Here is a 17942-nt window from a genome sequence, read left to right on the forward strand (position 1 = left end):
GAGCTCCTCCATTTTTTCCATCCCACCTCAATCCCGCAAGCCACAATGCCCTGATCTCCTAGCGAGTTTCCACAGTGTCTGGAGACCAACAGGGAAGAATCGAAACTTCTGCTCCACCCACCCCATTGTCAGATTGCTCCTATTCTGCAATATTTTTCCTGCATTATTCTCTGATAGCTGAATAATGCAAGCATCTTTCTATGTCAGGGATCAGTAACATTTGGCATGCGGCCTGCCAAGGTAAGCCCTCTGGTGGCTGGGCCAGTTTGTTTACCTGCCAGGTCCACAGGTTCAGCCGATCGCGGCTCCCACTGCCCGCGGTTCGCCACTCCAGGCCTATGGGGGCTGCCGGAAGCAGTGGCCAGCACATCCCTCAGCCCATGCCGCTTCCCGCAGCCCCCATTGACCTGGAGCGGTGAACAGCAGCCAGTGGGAGCCATGATCGGCCAAACCTGCAGACGCAGTAGGTAAACAATCTGACCCGGCTCACCAGGGGGCTTACCCTGGAGGGCCACATGCCAAACGTTGCTGATTCCTGTTCTATGTAGTGGAACAAGATAATGCTTACCCAATGCTACTCCAGTATATGCAAGGAGGAAAATTCCTATCAGATTCAGTCATCTTGTTTTGAAACCAAAAGAAATCCAGAAGTGATCATTAATCTTTGTACAATGGTGTCAGGATATCCTGGAAAGTAAGAATCTTGTCAGATTCACTTATCCAGCATCGAATCAACATGATACTCAAACTAGAAGTAGGTGATAATCTATATCAGCCAATCTGCACTCACACTCATTATAGAACACTTTGGGACAAACATATGTGGCCTCCTGCCAACCACCCACAGCTGTCAGCCTCCTATACCTACACCTCAGGAACCAGACCTGCTCCATTGAAATTAGGTGCACACAGATTAATCCAAAGACCTTCCACTCTCATCAGTGGAGATTCTCCAGATTCACAATGGAGTAACAGAGAGCAGAATCTGGCCGATTGGCATTTCTGCTATTTTATCAGGATCCGGCCCTTACTTACAGGTGGTCAGCAAAATGAAATCAAGAATTACAACTTCCGGATTAGCCCTTGGTACACCTATAAACAGAAGAGTGTATTTAAAGCACATTTTAATGTTAATTTACAGGATGTCTTCCTAATTTCTTAGGTCTTAGAAGTGCTTCCAACTGCCAGCTCCCACTATGGTCATCATGCCAGGATACAAAATCTAACTGGGGCTTATTTGTTCGATATTCGTACAACACCTAGCACAATGTGGCTTGATTGGCACTTCTAGGTGCTATTGTAAAACAAAGAACTTTGATACGCCTGGGAAGTGTTGTTCTTTCCCAGTCCTAGACCCTAGAATACTAATGCATTCTCTTTGGTGGCCTATTACTATCACGAAAAACAGCATTCACACTGTCTACAAGATTAAGGTAAGTGACTGTTCCCTTCCCAATATTCCATAGATGTCCTAAATCTTCTTTTCAAATAAAGGACATGTAGTAAGAACACTGGGATGAGTCCTGCATTCCTTACCTTGACAAAACTTTCATTGAAGTAAATGATAGTTTTAATAACTCCCTAAGGACTAAAGCCAAGATTTAAAAAAATAAAAATAAAAAATAAAAATCAGTGCCTAAAAACAGGCCCCTGCATAAGTTGTCTGATTTTCAAAAGTGCTGTAATCTAACAATTTCCACTGAAGAGCTCAGCTCTTTTGAAAATCAGGCTGCCTATTAAGCTGCTATGTGAGGATTTAGGAGCCTAACTTTAGGCACAGAATTTTGTAAAGCTTTTAGATTATGGCCAGCTGACAATTTTACAAAGCCATGAAATACTGGGGGAACTTGGGGAGGAGGGCAGGAATTAAGCTAAATTGCTATCAGTCTGCATGCTCTAATGCTGTTCGATGGTGAGTTTGCAAAGTACACGATGGGACATCACACTGTGACAGAGTCTAGGACTGGGAAAGAACAACACTTCCCAGGCGTATCAAAGGAGGAAAGCAGCAAAAATTTACATTACAAATGTGCTGAAATGCCCCTAGCCTGCTTACATGGGGCACTGAGTGCTCAGTCCCAAAGCTGTCATTTTTTGTTTTTAAAAACACTCCCGGTTAAAAAAATCTGTACACGAAGCTGTTCACTTAGCAGTAACAGGACAGCACCTTTGCTTTCCTTTTTGTAGTTTTGCTTTCAGTCAAAAGTGAATGTAAAATAAGTGAGAGGAGAACAAGTCCCCTGTGGGAAAACTTGTGGAAATGATCCTGAGAAAAAGCTCTTGTAGTTTCCTCCAAATTCTCTCATTGGAGCTGCAGATGGGATTTGCTCCCCTGCAAAAGTAGTACTGAGTTTGGCTTCCAAACCCCAATGTCTCTGCATTTGCTCTAGGGCAGTGGCTCCTGTAATGTGTCACCTGCAACTCTTTGAAGCACATGGTATTAAAATGCTGTGTGATTTAATTATTAATCAAAGTTATTAGCCACTCAGGATGCTTTTACTGTGTTATTGACCAATTAAGTTATCAACCTGCACTAAGTTAACTTATTTGCTGTGAGAATATTAGAGAGAGAGAACTATATTAAATGAAACAATGAATTTACACTACTGTGGCTCTTCTGCGTAATGTTGATTGCTAATTTGGCTCCTGAACTACTGAGGTCTGCATATCACTGCTCCAGGGACTTCTGGCCTATGGCCTTAATTGTTTAAGCAAAATCATCCAATAAACTAGCTCTCTATAGGATTTCAGGTTTCAGAGTAGCAGCCGTGTTAGTCTGTATTCGCAAAAAGAAAAGGAGGATTTGTGGCACCTTAGAGACTAACAAATTTATTTGACCATAAGCTTTCGTGAGCTACAGCATCCGATGAAGTGAGCTGTAGCTCACGAAAGCTTATGCTCAAATAAATTTGTTAGTCTCTAAGGTGCCACAAGTACTCCTTTTCTTTTTATAGGATTTCAGAAATGCCTGTATTTATTCAGTTGGGTAAGAAAAACAGACATTGTTGAACAGGAATCCTGCACGGAGGAGGCAGAATCCCTAAATTTGGCCCATCCTGAACAACATACTAGGTATCTCTAGAGAACAGGGTGAAAGAGAATATATCCTCCCCACTCAGGCTATGGAGCTATTCTGAGGAGGCTACGGTAGCCTAATAGCTCATCCTTCCCCAATCTGAAAATGCTTTGAATCTTGTTGCTTACCCACGTTACCCACCCACTCCCACCCATGCTATGAATGCGGCAGGCAAGGAATCCCTGCAGAGCTGGGCTCTGTTATAAAATGAGGTACGTATCTACTATGTAGCCTTCCTTTTGCCCAAAGTCCATCTCCATCTTGTCCGTAGAATAGTCACAACATTTCCAATGCCATAGGGTGCTCCACAGCTGCAGAGGGGTGGGCTGCATTTGCCCTGGCTTCATATGCTGCCTTTATTTTAGAAACTTGTTTTCAGCAAATAGAATGTAGCCCATCTTTTCAAAACACCACAGCATCACATTAAATTTCTCTAGCTCTCCACTAAGTAATTGATCAATATTAAAATCTAACCAGACACTTTTATAGCCACTAGCTTTTCATTACTTGCATTTGTTTTATCTTCTGACTTCATTCTAAAAATCCTTTGCCCTTCACGCCCATCTTTCGGCTCATGAGACCATTTTGTTAAGCATCTTTTGACGTCTAAACAGGGAGCAACCCTGAAAGCCATTAAGAATGGAACTCTTTCATTGCACATTTATTAAAGAAACCTTTATAAAAGCAGCTCCTTTACAAGCTTTGGATGCCAGATCTACCCAATAGGTTGTAATTCCTTCCTTCACTTTGTTAGACTTCATCCATCTGCTAAGTCATATAAACATATACCACCAACATACATGGCTCACATTCCCATAAGTCTCCTGGAGTAACTGGCTGACAAACGGATTTGTTTTATTGCGATCAGCTTTCTTTTTTTCCAACAGATGACCTTGTAAGGGTCTGTGTAATAAAATGTTGTGGGTAGAATATTGACATTTATGTCAGATTTCTGTTCTCTCATTTACACAGTGTGTCTTAATGAACTTTAAAGTGATACCAAAAATATCAGTGCGCTTTGGAATCACAGAACGTTAAAGTTGAATCCTCAGCAGAAACAAGGATTACCACGAACGAGGTAAATTCACATCGTTTTATGCAACAATTTAGCCCTATATGTACAAGGGTCCAAGCTACGGTTGCTGAAAGAGGAATAACTTAGAGTTTTAGTGTGGTTGAATTTTCATCTATAATGATATTTTAACACATTTTGATTTTAATAATATGAAGTACTTTTGAGAACTCTGAGGAGAAAGTACAAACTCTGCTCATGACCACTTGCCTTGGCTTTTTAGGTTAGGTCTTTTTCCCAAGCTCATTTATTTTATTTATTTATTTTTACAGTTCCTACATTTCAAACTCTGTAAATCCCAGGCACAAGCTAAACACCAATTTTTATTGGAAGTCACTAGCGAATAGGTGAGCTGTCTCCATGCAACAATGTACGGTTCAACTATTTTTGTATTAACACCAACTGCACATCATGACATTTGTCCTATTTGTAAATAACATGTTATTTCCATATGGTATTATACCATAAATACACAAAGTCATTCTTGTGACTCTATTTCTGTGTAATTATAAGCCCATGGACCTGATCTTGAAACCCTTACACAGGGCTAGATTGTGGCTGGGTATGACATGCAGTAACATCTCCCCACTGCTTAGCAGCTGCCTGAAGCCCAGTCAACAAGCTCAGCTTTCCATGAATAGAGGTATGGCTAACTGGAGAGGAAAGGAGTGGAGAAAGAGGCACTCTGCATGGTACAATCCCCTTTCAAAGGGTCACAATTTACAATGCCACTTGCATAGTGAACTACGACTGTAGGAAGCAACAGCAACTCTCCTCTCTGGCTTTGACACACCAGAGGAGAGTCTGAACTAATGGCAGGTGGTAAAGGACGTCAATGAGAAGAGAAAAGAAAACGTTCCATCCACCGCTGCTTGTGCTGATAGGAAGGGTGGATATCAGGGTGTCTTTCAACAGCGAGTGGGGCAGCATGTCAGCCTCGGCACGATCTGCAGCCCAAACTCCCAGCTGCTCGCTGGCTCTCAGAGGCAGCCCGTTTTCTCCTCTGGACAGGAAGAGACGGGCCAAAGAATAAATGTGATAATTGGTCCAGAGTCTAATTTTGGACCAGTTTTAAACTGGCATAACTCTATTAACTACAGTGAAGTACACTGGCACAAGTGAGAACAGAATCAGTTCCATTTTTCAATAGACTACAGCAGTCACCATTCAAAAAGAACACCATTTACCGGGCCGCTTTCCTTGTTTCCTGTAATTAGAACAGGATACAACACTCTGAACTAAAACAATGTGGTGACAGTCATTGTACCGGAAACTAGATTTGATTTTGGGTCAACCATTTTGGAGAAAGTATTTTAATGCTATTACAGCCTTCGTTTAAGGACTGACAGCAAACACTCAAAAGGGGTGCATTTTAAAAAAAATGTAATTTTTATGGAATGTTACACTTAGGGCCTGATCCTGCAAACCCTCCACATACAGAACTTCCATTAGCCTCATTACATTGAATCAGCCAGGAAGTTTGCAGCACTTATTATGAAAGCATATAATGACAGATGTTAATCAGTCTGCAAAATTCAATGGATAATTTCTGCTATCACAGAATGAATCTTCCTGTCTTCCCTCAACTAGAGCCCATATGCAGAACTCCTGTTAACTTCAATAAGAATTCAAAATGCAAAACACTTGCAGGATTGAGCCCTTGTTATAACAAACAAGCAAAATACCCCAACTATTTCACTCAGATAAATCCTTACTGAAAAGGGCAAAATAGTGTATGCATTACCAGTGTTCATAAGGTGAATAATGCCAAACTGACATCATTGAAAGCTGAAGTACACAAAACAGATACTTGCACAGCAGATCCTTGACTGGTGTGGATTGTCATAACTTCATTTAAGTCCATATAGCTATGACAATTCACATCATGTAAAGATGGCCCCAGCATAGGCGGCAGCAGTACAAATTTAACCAGGCTGCCCTATTAGCAGCATACCAGTATCTCAGTCTTGATCTAGAGCAGGGGTCGGCAACCTATGGCACGCACGCCAAAGACGGCACGCGAGCCAATTTTTAATGGCATGCTGCTGTCTGCTGGGGACCCCGGCAGACAGCAGCGTGCCACTAAAAATCCTGCCCGACCCGCTCTTCTCCGCCCCCCACCCTTGCAGGGCAGGCAAGCTTCCCCCCGCCTCTTCCCCCGGCGAGCTGGGTTCCTGTCCCTCCTTCTCTCCCTCCCTGCTGCCGATCAGCTGACGGCCCTTGCTATGGAGGGGGAGAGGGAAAAGCGGAGCTGCAATGCGCTGGCGCTATCTGCTCCCGGGACCTTGGGGAAGGGGGTGGAATCAGGGCATATCCCTCCAGCCCCCTGCCGTGAGCCGCTTAGGGCAGGCGGCTGGGAGCACCCCCACGACCCCAGCCCACACCCCCAGCCCTCTGCCCTGACCCCTGTACCCCCCTCACACATCCCCAGCCCTCTGCTCTGACCCCTGCACCCCCCACACACACCCCCAGCCCCGTGCCCTGACCCCTGCACCCCCCACACATACCCAGCCTCCCCACACCCCATGCCCTACTCTTGCACCCCCCACATCCTCACCCCCACCCTGAGCACCAAATGGGAGCTCCTGCACACACACACACACACACACACACCCACAGTCCCACCTGCACCCCTCACACCAAATGGGAGCTGCCCAGGTAAGAGCTCCACACCCAAACCTCCTGCCCCAACCCTGAGTCCCCTCCCTCATTCTAGCTCCTGGCCAGACCCTGCACCCCAACCCCCAGCCTGCTCCTTCACCCCCAGCGCTGTACTCAGTACACTCCTATCATCATCTCAGTGCAGAGAGAGGAAGAGAATGGCTAGAACCAGGGAGAAGGTAGATACCCACTCTGCGTGAACAGGGCCGGGACCCCAGACCGGCAGTGGGGCTGAGCGGGGCTAACAGCCAGGACCCTGGCTGGCAGGATCCAGCAGATGGAACCCCAAACTGGCAGCAGGCTGAGCGGCAGTGGGCTGAGCCATTCAGCCCACTGCTGGTCTGGGGTCCCAGCCGCCGGCCCCGCTCAGCCCGCTGCCAGTCTGGGGTTCTGGCTGCCTGCCCCTTGCCAGCCGGGGTTCCGGTCGCAGGACCCGCTCAGCCTGCTGCCGGCCTAGGTGAACGGAACCCCAGGCCGGCAGCAGGCTGGCGGTGTAAGATCAGCATTTTAATTTAATTTTAAATGAAGCTTCTTAAACATTTTGAAAACCTTGTTTACATACAATAGTTTAGTTATATAATATATAGATTTATAGCAAGAGACCTTCTAAAAAACGTTAACATGTATTATTGGCTCATGAAACCTTAAATTAAAGTGAATAAATGAAGACTTGGCACACCACTTCTAAAATGTTGCCGACCCCTGATCTAGACGGACCACCTCTAGGGCCCACCTAGATGGTGTGCTGGCAATGTAGTGTTCAGTCTCCATACTGATTCTGTTCTTGGTCTCTCTGCCGACACTATTAACAAGGGCCACCTACAGTAATATTAAGTTTTTGTAATGAGCATGGCTGATCACTAGGAACTGGATTAGAACCAACACTTTCCACTGAATAGCAATCATATGGTAACAACTTCTAGTTACTATTGAACTGTGACAAGATTTGAATTAGCAACACCATGGTGAAAGATTTTGTAACCCATTAAGAATTTCTTACACCATTTAGTTTTCCTTAGCAATTTACATTAATTTTAACATTATATATTTAATAAGTGATTCATCCATTATCTCAGTATAAAACTGTATGTAAAACTCATGAACTTGCAGTAAAATAGAGTGAAGTATTTTATAATTCCAATATCAATACTATTCTGTTGCTGGATCTCATTTTAAAGAAGTATAACCTTACCATTGTCTTCAATGGAGAAGTAGATGATGTCACTGGTAGAACTATCACCATCTTTCAAGACATAGCTGATCTTCATTTCATCAATATCAGCTGATAAATGAAACATGCTAAGTGAATCACCAAAGCATTTTACTGCAGAGTATAACACTTACCAATAGATTTTGAACTTTAGTATTTTAATTCAGTAAACAATATTTGATAACATTCCCATAAATGACTAATTGTTTTTGAAGAATAATACTTTAACATTGTCTTAGACAAACAAAGAAAAAGCCAGTTTTAGAAGATGTATCACTTTAAATTATATAAACAAGAACTCAAACTCTATTGCAGTAGCATTAGTTCCTACCATGGTCCTTGCTCTGCAATGCAGCAGTAATTAACCTGATTATTAATTTAAAGCTAAAAACTAACTTTTGTTTTGTTTTAATCTGTTCTTTAATATAGTATTTAAAAGTTTAAATTAATCGCAAATTTTAGTTTTCAGAAATCCTTCACCAACATTATAAAGAGAATGACTCTGCTACACCTAAATTATACATTGGGGAATAAAACTTGATCCCCATAGTTTTGTGCTTTTAAAAAAAACAAAACAAAAAAACCCCCAACAACTTGTAACACACACAACTATTTCAAATGACTGGGTATCAGATGAAATAGTGGGAAGTGTGGGAATTTTAATTAATTTTACTTTATAGTGACTATTTCTGAATTTACTAAAAGTCTGATTCAAAGCTCACTGAAGATCTTTTACTTTTGCTTCTTCACACACAAGAAATAAGTTGACAGTTTCAGTTTTAAGCGAACATTCTTTGTGCATCTTAAAATACTCATTTCTTCATACCCAACTCAGCAATGCAAATGTCCTGGATCTAATGCTACCCTGAAATACATGGGTGTTAACTCCTGTGGACTTCAATAGCAGTGGTACCTGCTTGTCTCATGGTTGATTTCAGTACTTTTAGTTAATTGAAATCCTAATTCTTTACAGGTGTGGAACATTTGCAGCTGAATTGTAAACAAATTTTACTACATTACAGCTTGAAAGATTAACCGAAAGACTTTTAAGTAAAGTGATAATAAAGAACTCAAAATCTGAAATCATGCAGATTTTCAACCCAATAGCTTTTTCTCCTCTAAAATCCAGAAACAAAGGTGGCTGCCTTTTACCTTTGTCCCCACTTTGTTCAGGAATCTACCCATGGGAGGTGGAACTGAGGTCTAGGGTAAAAGCACTTCTGGGGCCAAATTACGACTTGATTCTCCCCCTATAAGAGATGAGTAACTCCACATTGCTATCAACGGGAATTACTTATGTCCTGTAACAGAACAATACACACCATCAGTAAATCTCCAGACATTTCCAGCCCATTTTTACAGATGGTGAAACCAAAGTACAGAAACGTGGAATGACTTCTCATAACTTACACAGCAAGACAGGAATAGAGGCTAGGGCTAAAATTTTCAAAAGTATTTACTTGATTTAGGCTCTGAAGTCCCAGTTTCAAATGTGATTTAGGCACCCCTTTCAAGTCTCATTGAAAGTCAATAGGGCATGTGCTCCTAAATCACATAAAGTATGTCTACACAGCCCATGGAAACAAACCAGCAGCAAGCCTCCCAGCCTGGGTCAACAGATTCGAGTTTGCAGGGTTCATGCTAGTGCTCTAAAAATAGCTGCGTAGACACCACATTGAAGTTGCAGCTCAGGCTCTGAAACCCACCACATCTCTAGGCTTTAGAGCTTGAGCTCCAGCCCAACCTGCAACTTTAAAACTAGCTATGTAGGCAGCACTTTGGAGCACTAGTGTGAGTCCCACAATCCCAAGTCTGTTAACCCAGGCTCACAGCATGGACTGTGTAGAGAAACACTCAGGTGCTTTTGAAAATTTTACTCTGTACCTCCTGATGCATTGTACCAGGACCTAACCACCAGAGCACACGTTAGGGATGTTATCAAGTCTTGCAAGTAAGAAAGAGAACTTTAGGTTAAGTGTTGGCAGGTAAAACAAGCCATTCAGCTTCCTTTTAAAATGTATTTATTTGTAATTTCAAGGCTACCCATGTACCTTGTAAATGGTTTAAGATCTTTAAGTTTTTGTCATTTTTAAAAGACAATCCAGTTTAACCTTAAATTACCTCATAAGTGACCCAGTGAATTGTTTAAGGTATATTCCTGGATCTAAAGGCTGTAAATGAATAAATCCATTAGCACCAACCTTGTGTAAATGTGTTAATGCTCTCATTTCCGAGGCCAATATTAATGATGAATCCATGGTCTGGGCCATCTGTGATTTTGTACTTCAGCAGTTTGTGTGGGCTGTGTCGGTCTTCTACCTTCAGTGACTTGCTGGTGATCAAGAAGCCCAAGTGTCCAGTCGGAAGGTTTCTCAGAGTTGGGGCACCTTTGTTCACCACTAACTGTGGCACCCCATTGTCCAGGGGATTGATCTGGATCTTCAATATCTGGGGTTGATGAGTCTCCAGAATGGTGTCAGGGAAAATGTAAAAGTCTGTGTGGGTCCCGTCAGTCACAGTGAACGAGCAGCTATCCTGGCTTGTTTCTGTACCATCATGTCTATAGCTGATCAGATTCTCATTCAAATCTAATTTGGTGAAGCTGGTCACAGGATAGCTGCTGTTATATAAAATCTGGCCATGGACAGGGACCTGGGTAACCGTGAAACGGAGCAAATGGTCAGGGGTGTCCCGATCTTCCACAGTCAACTCAAAGGGGGTAATCAGTTTGGTCTTCCCTTCCTCAACTACAAGGTCATTGATAGTCAGAATTGGCTTTTTATTGTCCACGTCCGTAATGGAGACCCTGAAGGTGCGGAAGACCGGATTATAGCCATCTGTCACTTCAAACTCGAAGCTATCCATCTTCACCTCATCCTCTGCAGTGTGGATGTAGTAAATCTTATTGCCAGCTAGCTGGAGCTGAGAGAAGGAAGCAACAGGCACCCCAGGATTGTCCGAGCTCTCTAAGTGCCCTCGGTTAGGGGCCTGGGTGATGCCAAAGCGCAGGTTCTCATCAGGGCTGTTAATGTCACTAGTGCTGAGCAGGTCAGTTGTGAGCGTCACCTTCCCACCCTCTTTCAGAGTTAACCCTTTGTTAATCACCTCAGGAAAGATTATGTCAATGCCGCTGATGGTAATATAAAAGTATCTGTCTATCAAGGGGTTAATGCCATCAGTGACATCAAATTTAACCAGATCACGGACCCCTTGTTGGCCAGTATGAGCATAACGGATAAAACCCTGGTCTATATCATCCTGGGTGAAGTTCATGCCCACTGTAATGGGGGCCTAACAGCTCCCCGTGTCTGCTCACATGCTGCAGAAGACCCTGCCTGGGTGCCAAGCGGATGATGTAGGTGAGGTTCCTGTCTTCTGAATCTATATCTGTGGCTTTAAGGTCTCTGTTCATGATGACCTTAGACCCACCAATCTCTATCTCCAGCCCATCATTGATAGTCATCCTACGAGTCTCATCGTCCATAAGGATCACCATGATCAGCACTTTTTGTTCCACTGTGTGCTGGCCATCACTTAGATGGACTTTGAAGCTGTCCTCTTTAATCTCGGAGTCATCATGCTCATAGACAATGCTGGAGGCCTCCTGGATCTCCTCCATTGTGAAGTTGCGGATGGGTATGGCACCAGTTGTCAGCTGCTGCACAATTTGCCCATGCTTGGGGAGAACACTGATGAAGAAGTACAGTTGGTCTGGGGGAAGATCAGCATCCGTGCCATTGAGGATGGGTGTGTCAATAACCAGACTCATCCCCTCCAGCACCACAAACTCACGCACAGACAGCTCAGGCTTTTCATCGTTGGTAGGGATGATGATAATGGGGAAAAAGTAGTGTGGGGAGACATTGACGCCATCAGAGCAGCAGAAAGTGAATCTAAGGGTTCCATCCCCTTGTGGATGCTCTGAACATAGCTGATATGTCCCAGGTGAACATCTTTGATGGAGAAGGTGCTAATGGCAGTGCCAGCCCTAGACTTTTCAGACCTCGGGGCTGGAGAGATGTTCTCCAGGTATCCAGAAGTGGACTGAACAGTGATGGTGCATAAAATGTCACCCATGGGAGTATCCACATCCTCCACATCCAGTTGCTGCTGGGTCAGAGCTTTCTTTCCTCCCTCTGAGACAATGAACAGCTCGGGCCCCACAATCACTTTAGGTGCAATGCTGTCCACAGGCAGCACAGTCACACGTATCCCTTGCACCATGCTGCCTCCCGTCACCCACTCATGGGAGAGGTCAGAGAGGGTCAGATTGAAAGAGTCATATCTCTTCTTCAGGCCAATCTCTCCACCAGTGTGAGCATAGACTACTGTCCCACTGATAAGGTCTTGCTGGGTGAATCTTTCCACGGGCACCCGATTTACTAGAATGTCACCCAGCTTGGGTGGATCCTTCACAAAGAAAGTCAGTGCCAGATCATCGGTATCTTCATCTGTGCCCTGGAGAAGGGAAGTAGTGATCTCAGTGACACCATTTTCTAGCACATCAAGTCAGGGTCCCAGCAGCCCATTACCACCAGGTAGAGCGATGCTAGGCCTTTCATTGTCCACTGGCTGCACAGTGATCCTAACAGTGATTGGAACATGGTGGATGCCATCACTCACTTCCAGTTGATAGAAGTCATTGGTGGACTCATCACCACTGTGCTGGTAGGATATATGCCCACTGGCATCATCATCTAGCAGGAAAGATTCCCCCTGGACAATCAGCCCCTCCTGATAGCGCAGGTGGCCATGCTGGGGTGCCTGGTTTAAGATGAAGACAATTTGGTCTGTGTCCGTGTCCTGGTCAGTGGCATCCAACTGCCTGGTGGTGAGAAGGAAGCTGCTCCCCTCCAGCACAGTGAAGCCCATGTTGGTGATCTGGGGTGGCTGGTTGTCCACTGGCTGCAGGAAGAGTGTGAAGGTCCCTCGCACAGAGTTGCTCGCTGAGTCCTCTACACTGTAGTTAAACTGTACCACTCTTGGGGTGATACCCAGCTCCTGGTCAGGAGGCCAGTATGTCACCTTCTGATGGCTGACCTGGGCTTGGGTGAACTGAGTAATGGACACCAGAGGGTTGTCAGCCAGCACGATCTCTCCAGCCAGCAGAGGGTGGTTCTCATCTATGTCAGTTGGGGGTGTAAGCAGAGTGTATTTCAACTCACTGTCATCTGTGTCCAGGTCAGTGTAGCACAGATAGTGCTTTCTGAATTGGGTCACCTGATACTCCAAGACTGTCATCTGTAGGCTAGTGCCTGGGTATAGCTGTGGGGGCAAATTGTCTACTGGTTGCACTTTGATGGTGAATACTTGCTCCCCAGACTGGTTAGGGGGCTCATTGTCATCCTGGAGGCGGAACACAAACTGGTCTATCACAGGACTGGTGCTATGGGGTCCTGTATGCCTGTAGAACAGCCTTCCATCCAGGATATCCTGCTGCAGCCATTCACTCACCACCTTCTCATACACACCCTCACTTTCCACAAAGCGCCATGAGGAGGAAGCACCACCAGCCTCCTCCATGTCCTCTTCCCTCTCATAGGATGGCGGTGTCTCTGCCTGGCACAGGAGAAGCTCACCCAGGCGGTGGGAGCGTGAGCAGACTCCTCAGGGTCCTTCTGAAGTACAAAGCGAATAGTTGACTCTTCAGAATCAATGTCAGCGGTGCGGAGAACGAAGGGTGAGATCTGGACAGCCTGGCGCTCTCTCAGCACCAGCCCGGTGTTGGCGTTGAGCAGGGGTGGCTGGTCATCAACAGGGGCGATGATGATGGGGAAAAGAAACTCCACCTGGTGCTGCCCGTCGTCCATGCGGAACACGGTGTTATCACTGTAACTGTGCTCGCTGCCATCGTGGTGGTAAACTACCTGCCCAGCCTCCAGCTCGGCTGCTGTGAAGTACTTGCGGCCAGGTGGCGCACCCAGTACCCTGAGCTCGCCATGTCGCAGGCCCCCCGTCACCCAGACCTTCACCTCGCTCAGGTTGTCCTCGTCGCTTATCTCCAGAGTGCCAGACAGAGGCCTTGACTGCCCCTCGAAGAGCATGAGCTGGGGGCCGGCGGCTTGGCTGAAGGTAGCCACTGGGGCTAGGGCGTTCATGGGCTTCACCGCCACCATGGAGGCAAAGGGCTGGGAAGAGGCGCCCTCAGGGTCCAGCACCTTCATTTCCAGCTGGAAGATGCGCTCCTGGTCCGAGTCCAGCGGGGGCGGCTGGTCGGCGATCTTCAGCTCCCTCCGCTCCCGCGGGGTGAAGGAGGCGAGAGGCCGGCCGGGCTCGTCGGTGCTGAGCAGGTAGCCCCGCAGCCGGAGATCCTCGCCTTCCCGCCCGCCGGGGCCGGGGCCGGGGCCGGGCCGGGGCCGGGGCCGGGCCAGGGCGCGGTGAGGCTGAAGAGCAGCAGGTCCGGGGGGCTCTCCAGGTCCTCGGCCGCCAGCATGCCGGGGGTGAGGGCGGTGAGCACGCACCGACCCGCCTCGGCCACCAGCAGCGCCGCGAAGGCCAGGGAGGGGGCCGTGTTCGCCGCGCCGCGCCCGGGCAGTACTGCGGCTCCGCGCCGGCGCGCAGCTCCACCCGCATGGGGATGGCGCCGCGGCGGGGCCCGGGCTCGGCCGCCGTGCGCTGGTAGCGGATCCCCGCCCGCAGCCAGCGGCCGCACCCGCTGCTGCAGCCGGGGGGCAGCGGGCGCCCGTCGGAGTCCACCAGGCGCCCGTGGGCGGGCAGGGGGGCGCCGCCGTCCGACGGGGGCCGCGCGGGGAAGCCCAGCACGCTGCCGTCCAGGGGCGGGCTGAGCCCCAGCCGCGACTCCACCTCCAGCGGCGGGTGGCGGCGGAGCAGGCGCGGCGGCCGGGCCAGGGGCAGGAGGCGCGGGCGGCGGGGCGAGCCCGAGCGCAGCTGGAGGCGCAGGCGGCCGGGGCCGGGGCCGGGCCGGGGCCGGGGCGGGGGGCGCCGTAGTGGGTGGAGGTGACCTGGCCGGGGCCGAAGCGGCAGGGGAAGCGCCTGGCGGGGCGGGGCGGGCTCTTCGCTCTCCCGCGCCGTCAGCTCGCACGTCTCCCCCGGCGGCACGCGGATCGCCAGGTCCGCGCCGGGTCCAGCGCCACGGAGCGGCCGCAGGGCACCCGCGGCCCCCTGCCGGCCACCCGCGGCCCGCCGCCGCCGAGTCCCGGGGGCAGGAGGAGAGGAAGCGGGTCCGGGTCCTGCTGCGCTTCTCGCCGCACCGCCAGGCTGCACAGCAGCAGCCCGGCTAGCAGCACCAGGCCGTGATCGCGAGCCATCGCCCCCTGGCCGGGGGTGCCCTGCGCTGGGAGCCCGGCTGCCGCACCGCCTGGGGCGGCTCCGCGGCAAGGTGCGCTGGCCGCCTCCTCTTCGAGCGGCTGCACGCGGGGCTGGGCGAGCGGTGCGCTCTGTTCTGCCCCAGCCGGCTGCAGGTACGAAAGAGAAGGGGACGGCAGCTCCGAGCACTGCCCCGGAGCAGCCCGCCACAGCCCAGCCGGGGACCCAGCGCCTGCCCTACAGCCTAGAGGAGAAAGCAGCTCCTGCACAAACTAACACAGCCCCCAGGAGAGGGGGAAGACAGGAACTCTCCTGCCGGGCTCTCGTTTTCCACTACAGGGACTCACTCGTCTCTTCTGGACTGCAGTGACTTCAGCTGACTGGGGTTCTAGTCCCACCACGAATGGCTCTAGGTTAGCGTGTACCCCCCTAGGGCCCAAAGACTTCAGTTTATTCTCTCATCTACCAATCGCTCGCCTCACATAAGATGGTTTGTTATAAACACTAGGAACGACAGCTTCCCAGTGCTTCCTTGGATCAGCGTTAAGAGCCAGACTTGCACTCTGTTTAAAGGCAATGTCTCTACCTTTACACAGGTGTCACTGAGAGCAGCATAGGGCTTTTCATCTCATCTCCTTCAATCAACTAACGTAGGTAACTGTACTGTGATAAAACTAATACTGAGCTCTTACATAAGTTATTTTCAGCTGTGGTTCTTAAGCTTGTCAAGTTCTGTCCAAACTGGGGAGAGTGACACTGGACCTGCTTCAAATCCCTTATTACTATAAACATCTTTCTCTGACTCTCCAACAGTGTTTATGGAACAGGAGGGCATTCCAGACAGTTTTTTTTTTTTTTAAAAAACACCTGCTACTATCAGTGCCCTTCCATACAGCATGCTATACATCTGGAGAAAACATACTTGTCCCTTTCCTAGTTTGGTGTCAAGTTCCATGGTGGGTATATTAAGAAGTGAAGTTTTGAGCCTACTTTGGAAAATTTCTGTTGCCTTTTTCTTTTTCTTTGCTGTGTAGACATACCTGGAAATTCCATCCACAGGGCTGGCCTCCATGTAAGTAGTAAGCATGCAGCTGTCAGGGCCTTGCTTTGTTAGCATTCTCTTTCCCACATTGGGTAGAGGAGGTTGTTGATGCATGTTATGGGTGTGGTCTCATCTGACATTGACCCTTTGACCACCACCAACTTGAAAAAATGAACTGCAGTAGCTCAGTCTCCATTTTAAGTGCTAAAATCCTCCATTCCCCCCCTTTCTTGCTGATGAAAATCTTTGACTTGTCCCCACAATTATAATGCATCCTAACCTTCTTTGCCTAGTTGCAAAGTCTCCCATGCAAACCCTCCACCCAGCTTTCAAACTGATACACCTAGCTGTACTATACAGGTTATAGATGTTTGCCAGAGCCCAAGCAAACTTTAGCTCTCATAGGGCTTGCAAGTTCCTAGCACTAACCCTGCTCCTACATCAGGACATTTGGAAGTGTTTTTAAAAATTGAATTCTCAAATCTGAAACAAAGAGATACACATTAGACAAACCACTTTAAAAAAAAATGGAGTACATTGTGTACATTTGAAACGTGACCACAATTATGCATGGTTCCCTGACTGAGATGCATACAATTTTTGATAAACTGTTAGTCTTTAACCGACTAAGACCCCATCCTGCAAAGACTTACATTTAACTTTACACCTTGTGGGTAGCTCCATTCTGTTCACTAGGATTACACACAGTGCACATGTCTTTATAGAATTGGGGTTTAACTATGTAGAACAGTTTCAGTACTATACATGTTGTATCCACTAACATTGAGGATTATATGGTTTTCTTAAAAGAGAGGACCTGAGCAATAATAATGAAAATAATGCACTTTTTCTAGCTTTATCTGAGGAGATTAAAGGGGTGCTAGGTGAAATGTTTGAAGTAGATAAAATGAAAGCACTGTCCCATTTTTAAAGACAGGGAAACTTGGACACAAAGGAGCAAAGTAACACGCACAGAATCACACACCAGATGAGACCTAGTGGACTAGAACTCAGGTCTCCTTACTTACATACCTGTCCTCTAGATACCACAGTTTCCCATGCAAGGACCATATCATTAGAAATATGGATGTCAAAATTCCGCCCCCCCCAATCTCCTGGAAATCTTCTTCCAGTGCAGCATCAGTAAGTCAAAGAAAGTCACCAAATTTGGCTGCAGCAGTGACACACAATGAAGGAGTTAAGAGGGCATTTTAATGTTTATTAACTATAACTGATCTTTAATTTATGACAAGCAATGTACTTAAAATTGTCTGCATATCCAGTAGAGAGTATGTTTATGTTATGATATTTCAGATCCTTAGAGTGCTAAATTTATTGCTGGATCAAGCAGGTACAATTCCATTAAGTTGCAAAGGGTACACATACTAGCTTTCAATTTGGCTCAGAGTTTTGGCCTGTAATCTTTAACGTGGGAGCTACATTATGTGTATCTCCTTTCAGCAAAAGGAAAAACAAATGGCTAGTACACTTGCTTGTACTGTATGATGTTAGGGCATATTGTATCATGTGATGTTATCTAACTGGATAAATGAATGAGAAAAGGTAATGTAAAACAGAAGTTGTGTGTCATAGGTTGGGCACCTACATGCAGAAG

At 47.2% G+C, this 17942-nt stretch overlaps 1 protein-coding gene across 1 annotated transcript in view; it reads right to left on the reverse strand.

Annotated features, from left to right (window-relative positions):
- FREM3 (FRAS1 related extracellular matrix 3) overlaps positions 1-14859 on the reverse strand; it is a gene marked incomplete at its 5' end in the record, with an annotated part of 102308 nt that extends 87449 nt beyond the window's left edge. The window contains 7 exon segments of the mRNA XM_043513278.1: positions 8002-8091; positions 10221-11307; positions 11309-11916; positions 11919-13613; positions 13616-14357; positions 14360-14565; positions 14568-14859. Of these exon segments, the coding sequence (XP_043369213.1) occupies positions 8002-8091; positions 10221-11307; positions 11309-11916; positions 11919-13613; positions 13616-14357; positions 14360-14565; positions 14568-14859 (4720 nt within the window).
- Positions 14860-17942: the final 3083 nt, after the last annotated feature.

This window comes from Dermochelys coriacea, chromosome 4 (assembly GCF_009764565.3).
Source record: "Dermochelys coriacea isolate rDerCor1 chromosome 4, rDerCor1.pri.v4, whole genome shotgun sequence".
Lineage (NCBI taxonomy): Eukaryota > Metazoa > Chordata > Testudines > Dermochelyidae > Dermochelys > Dermochelys coriacea.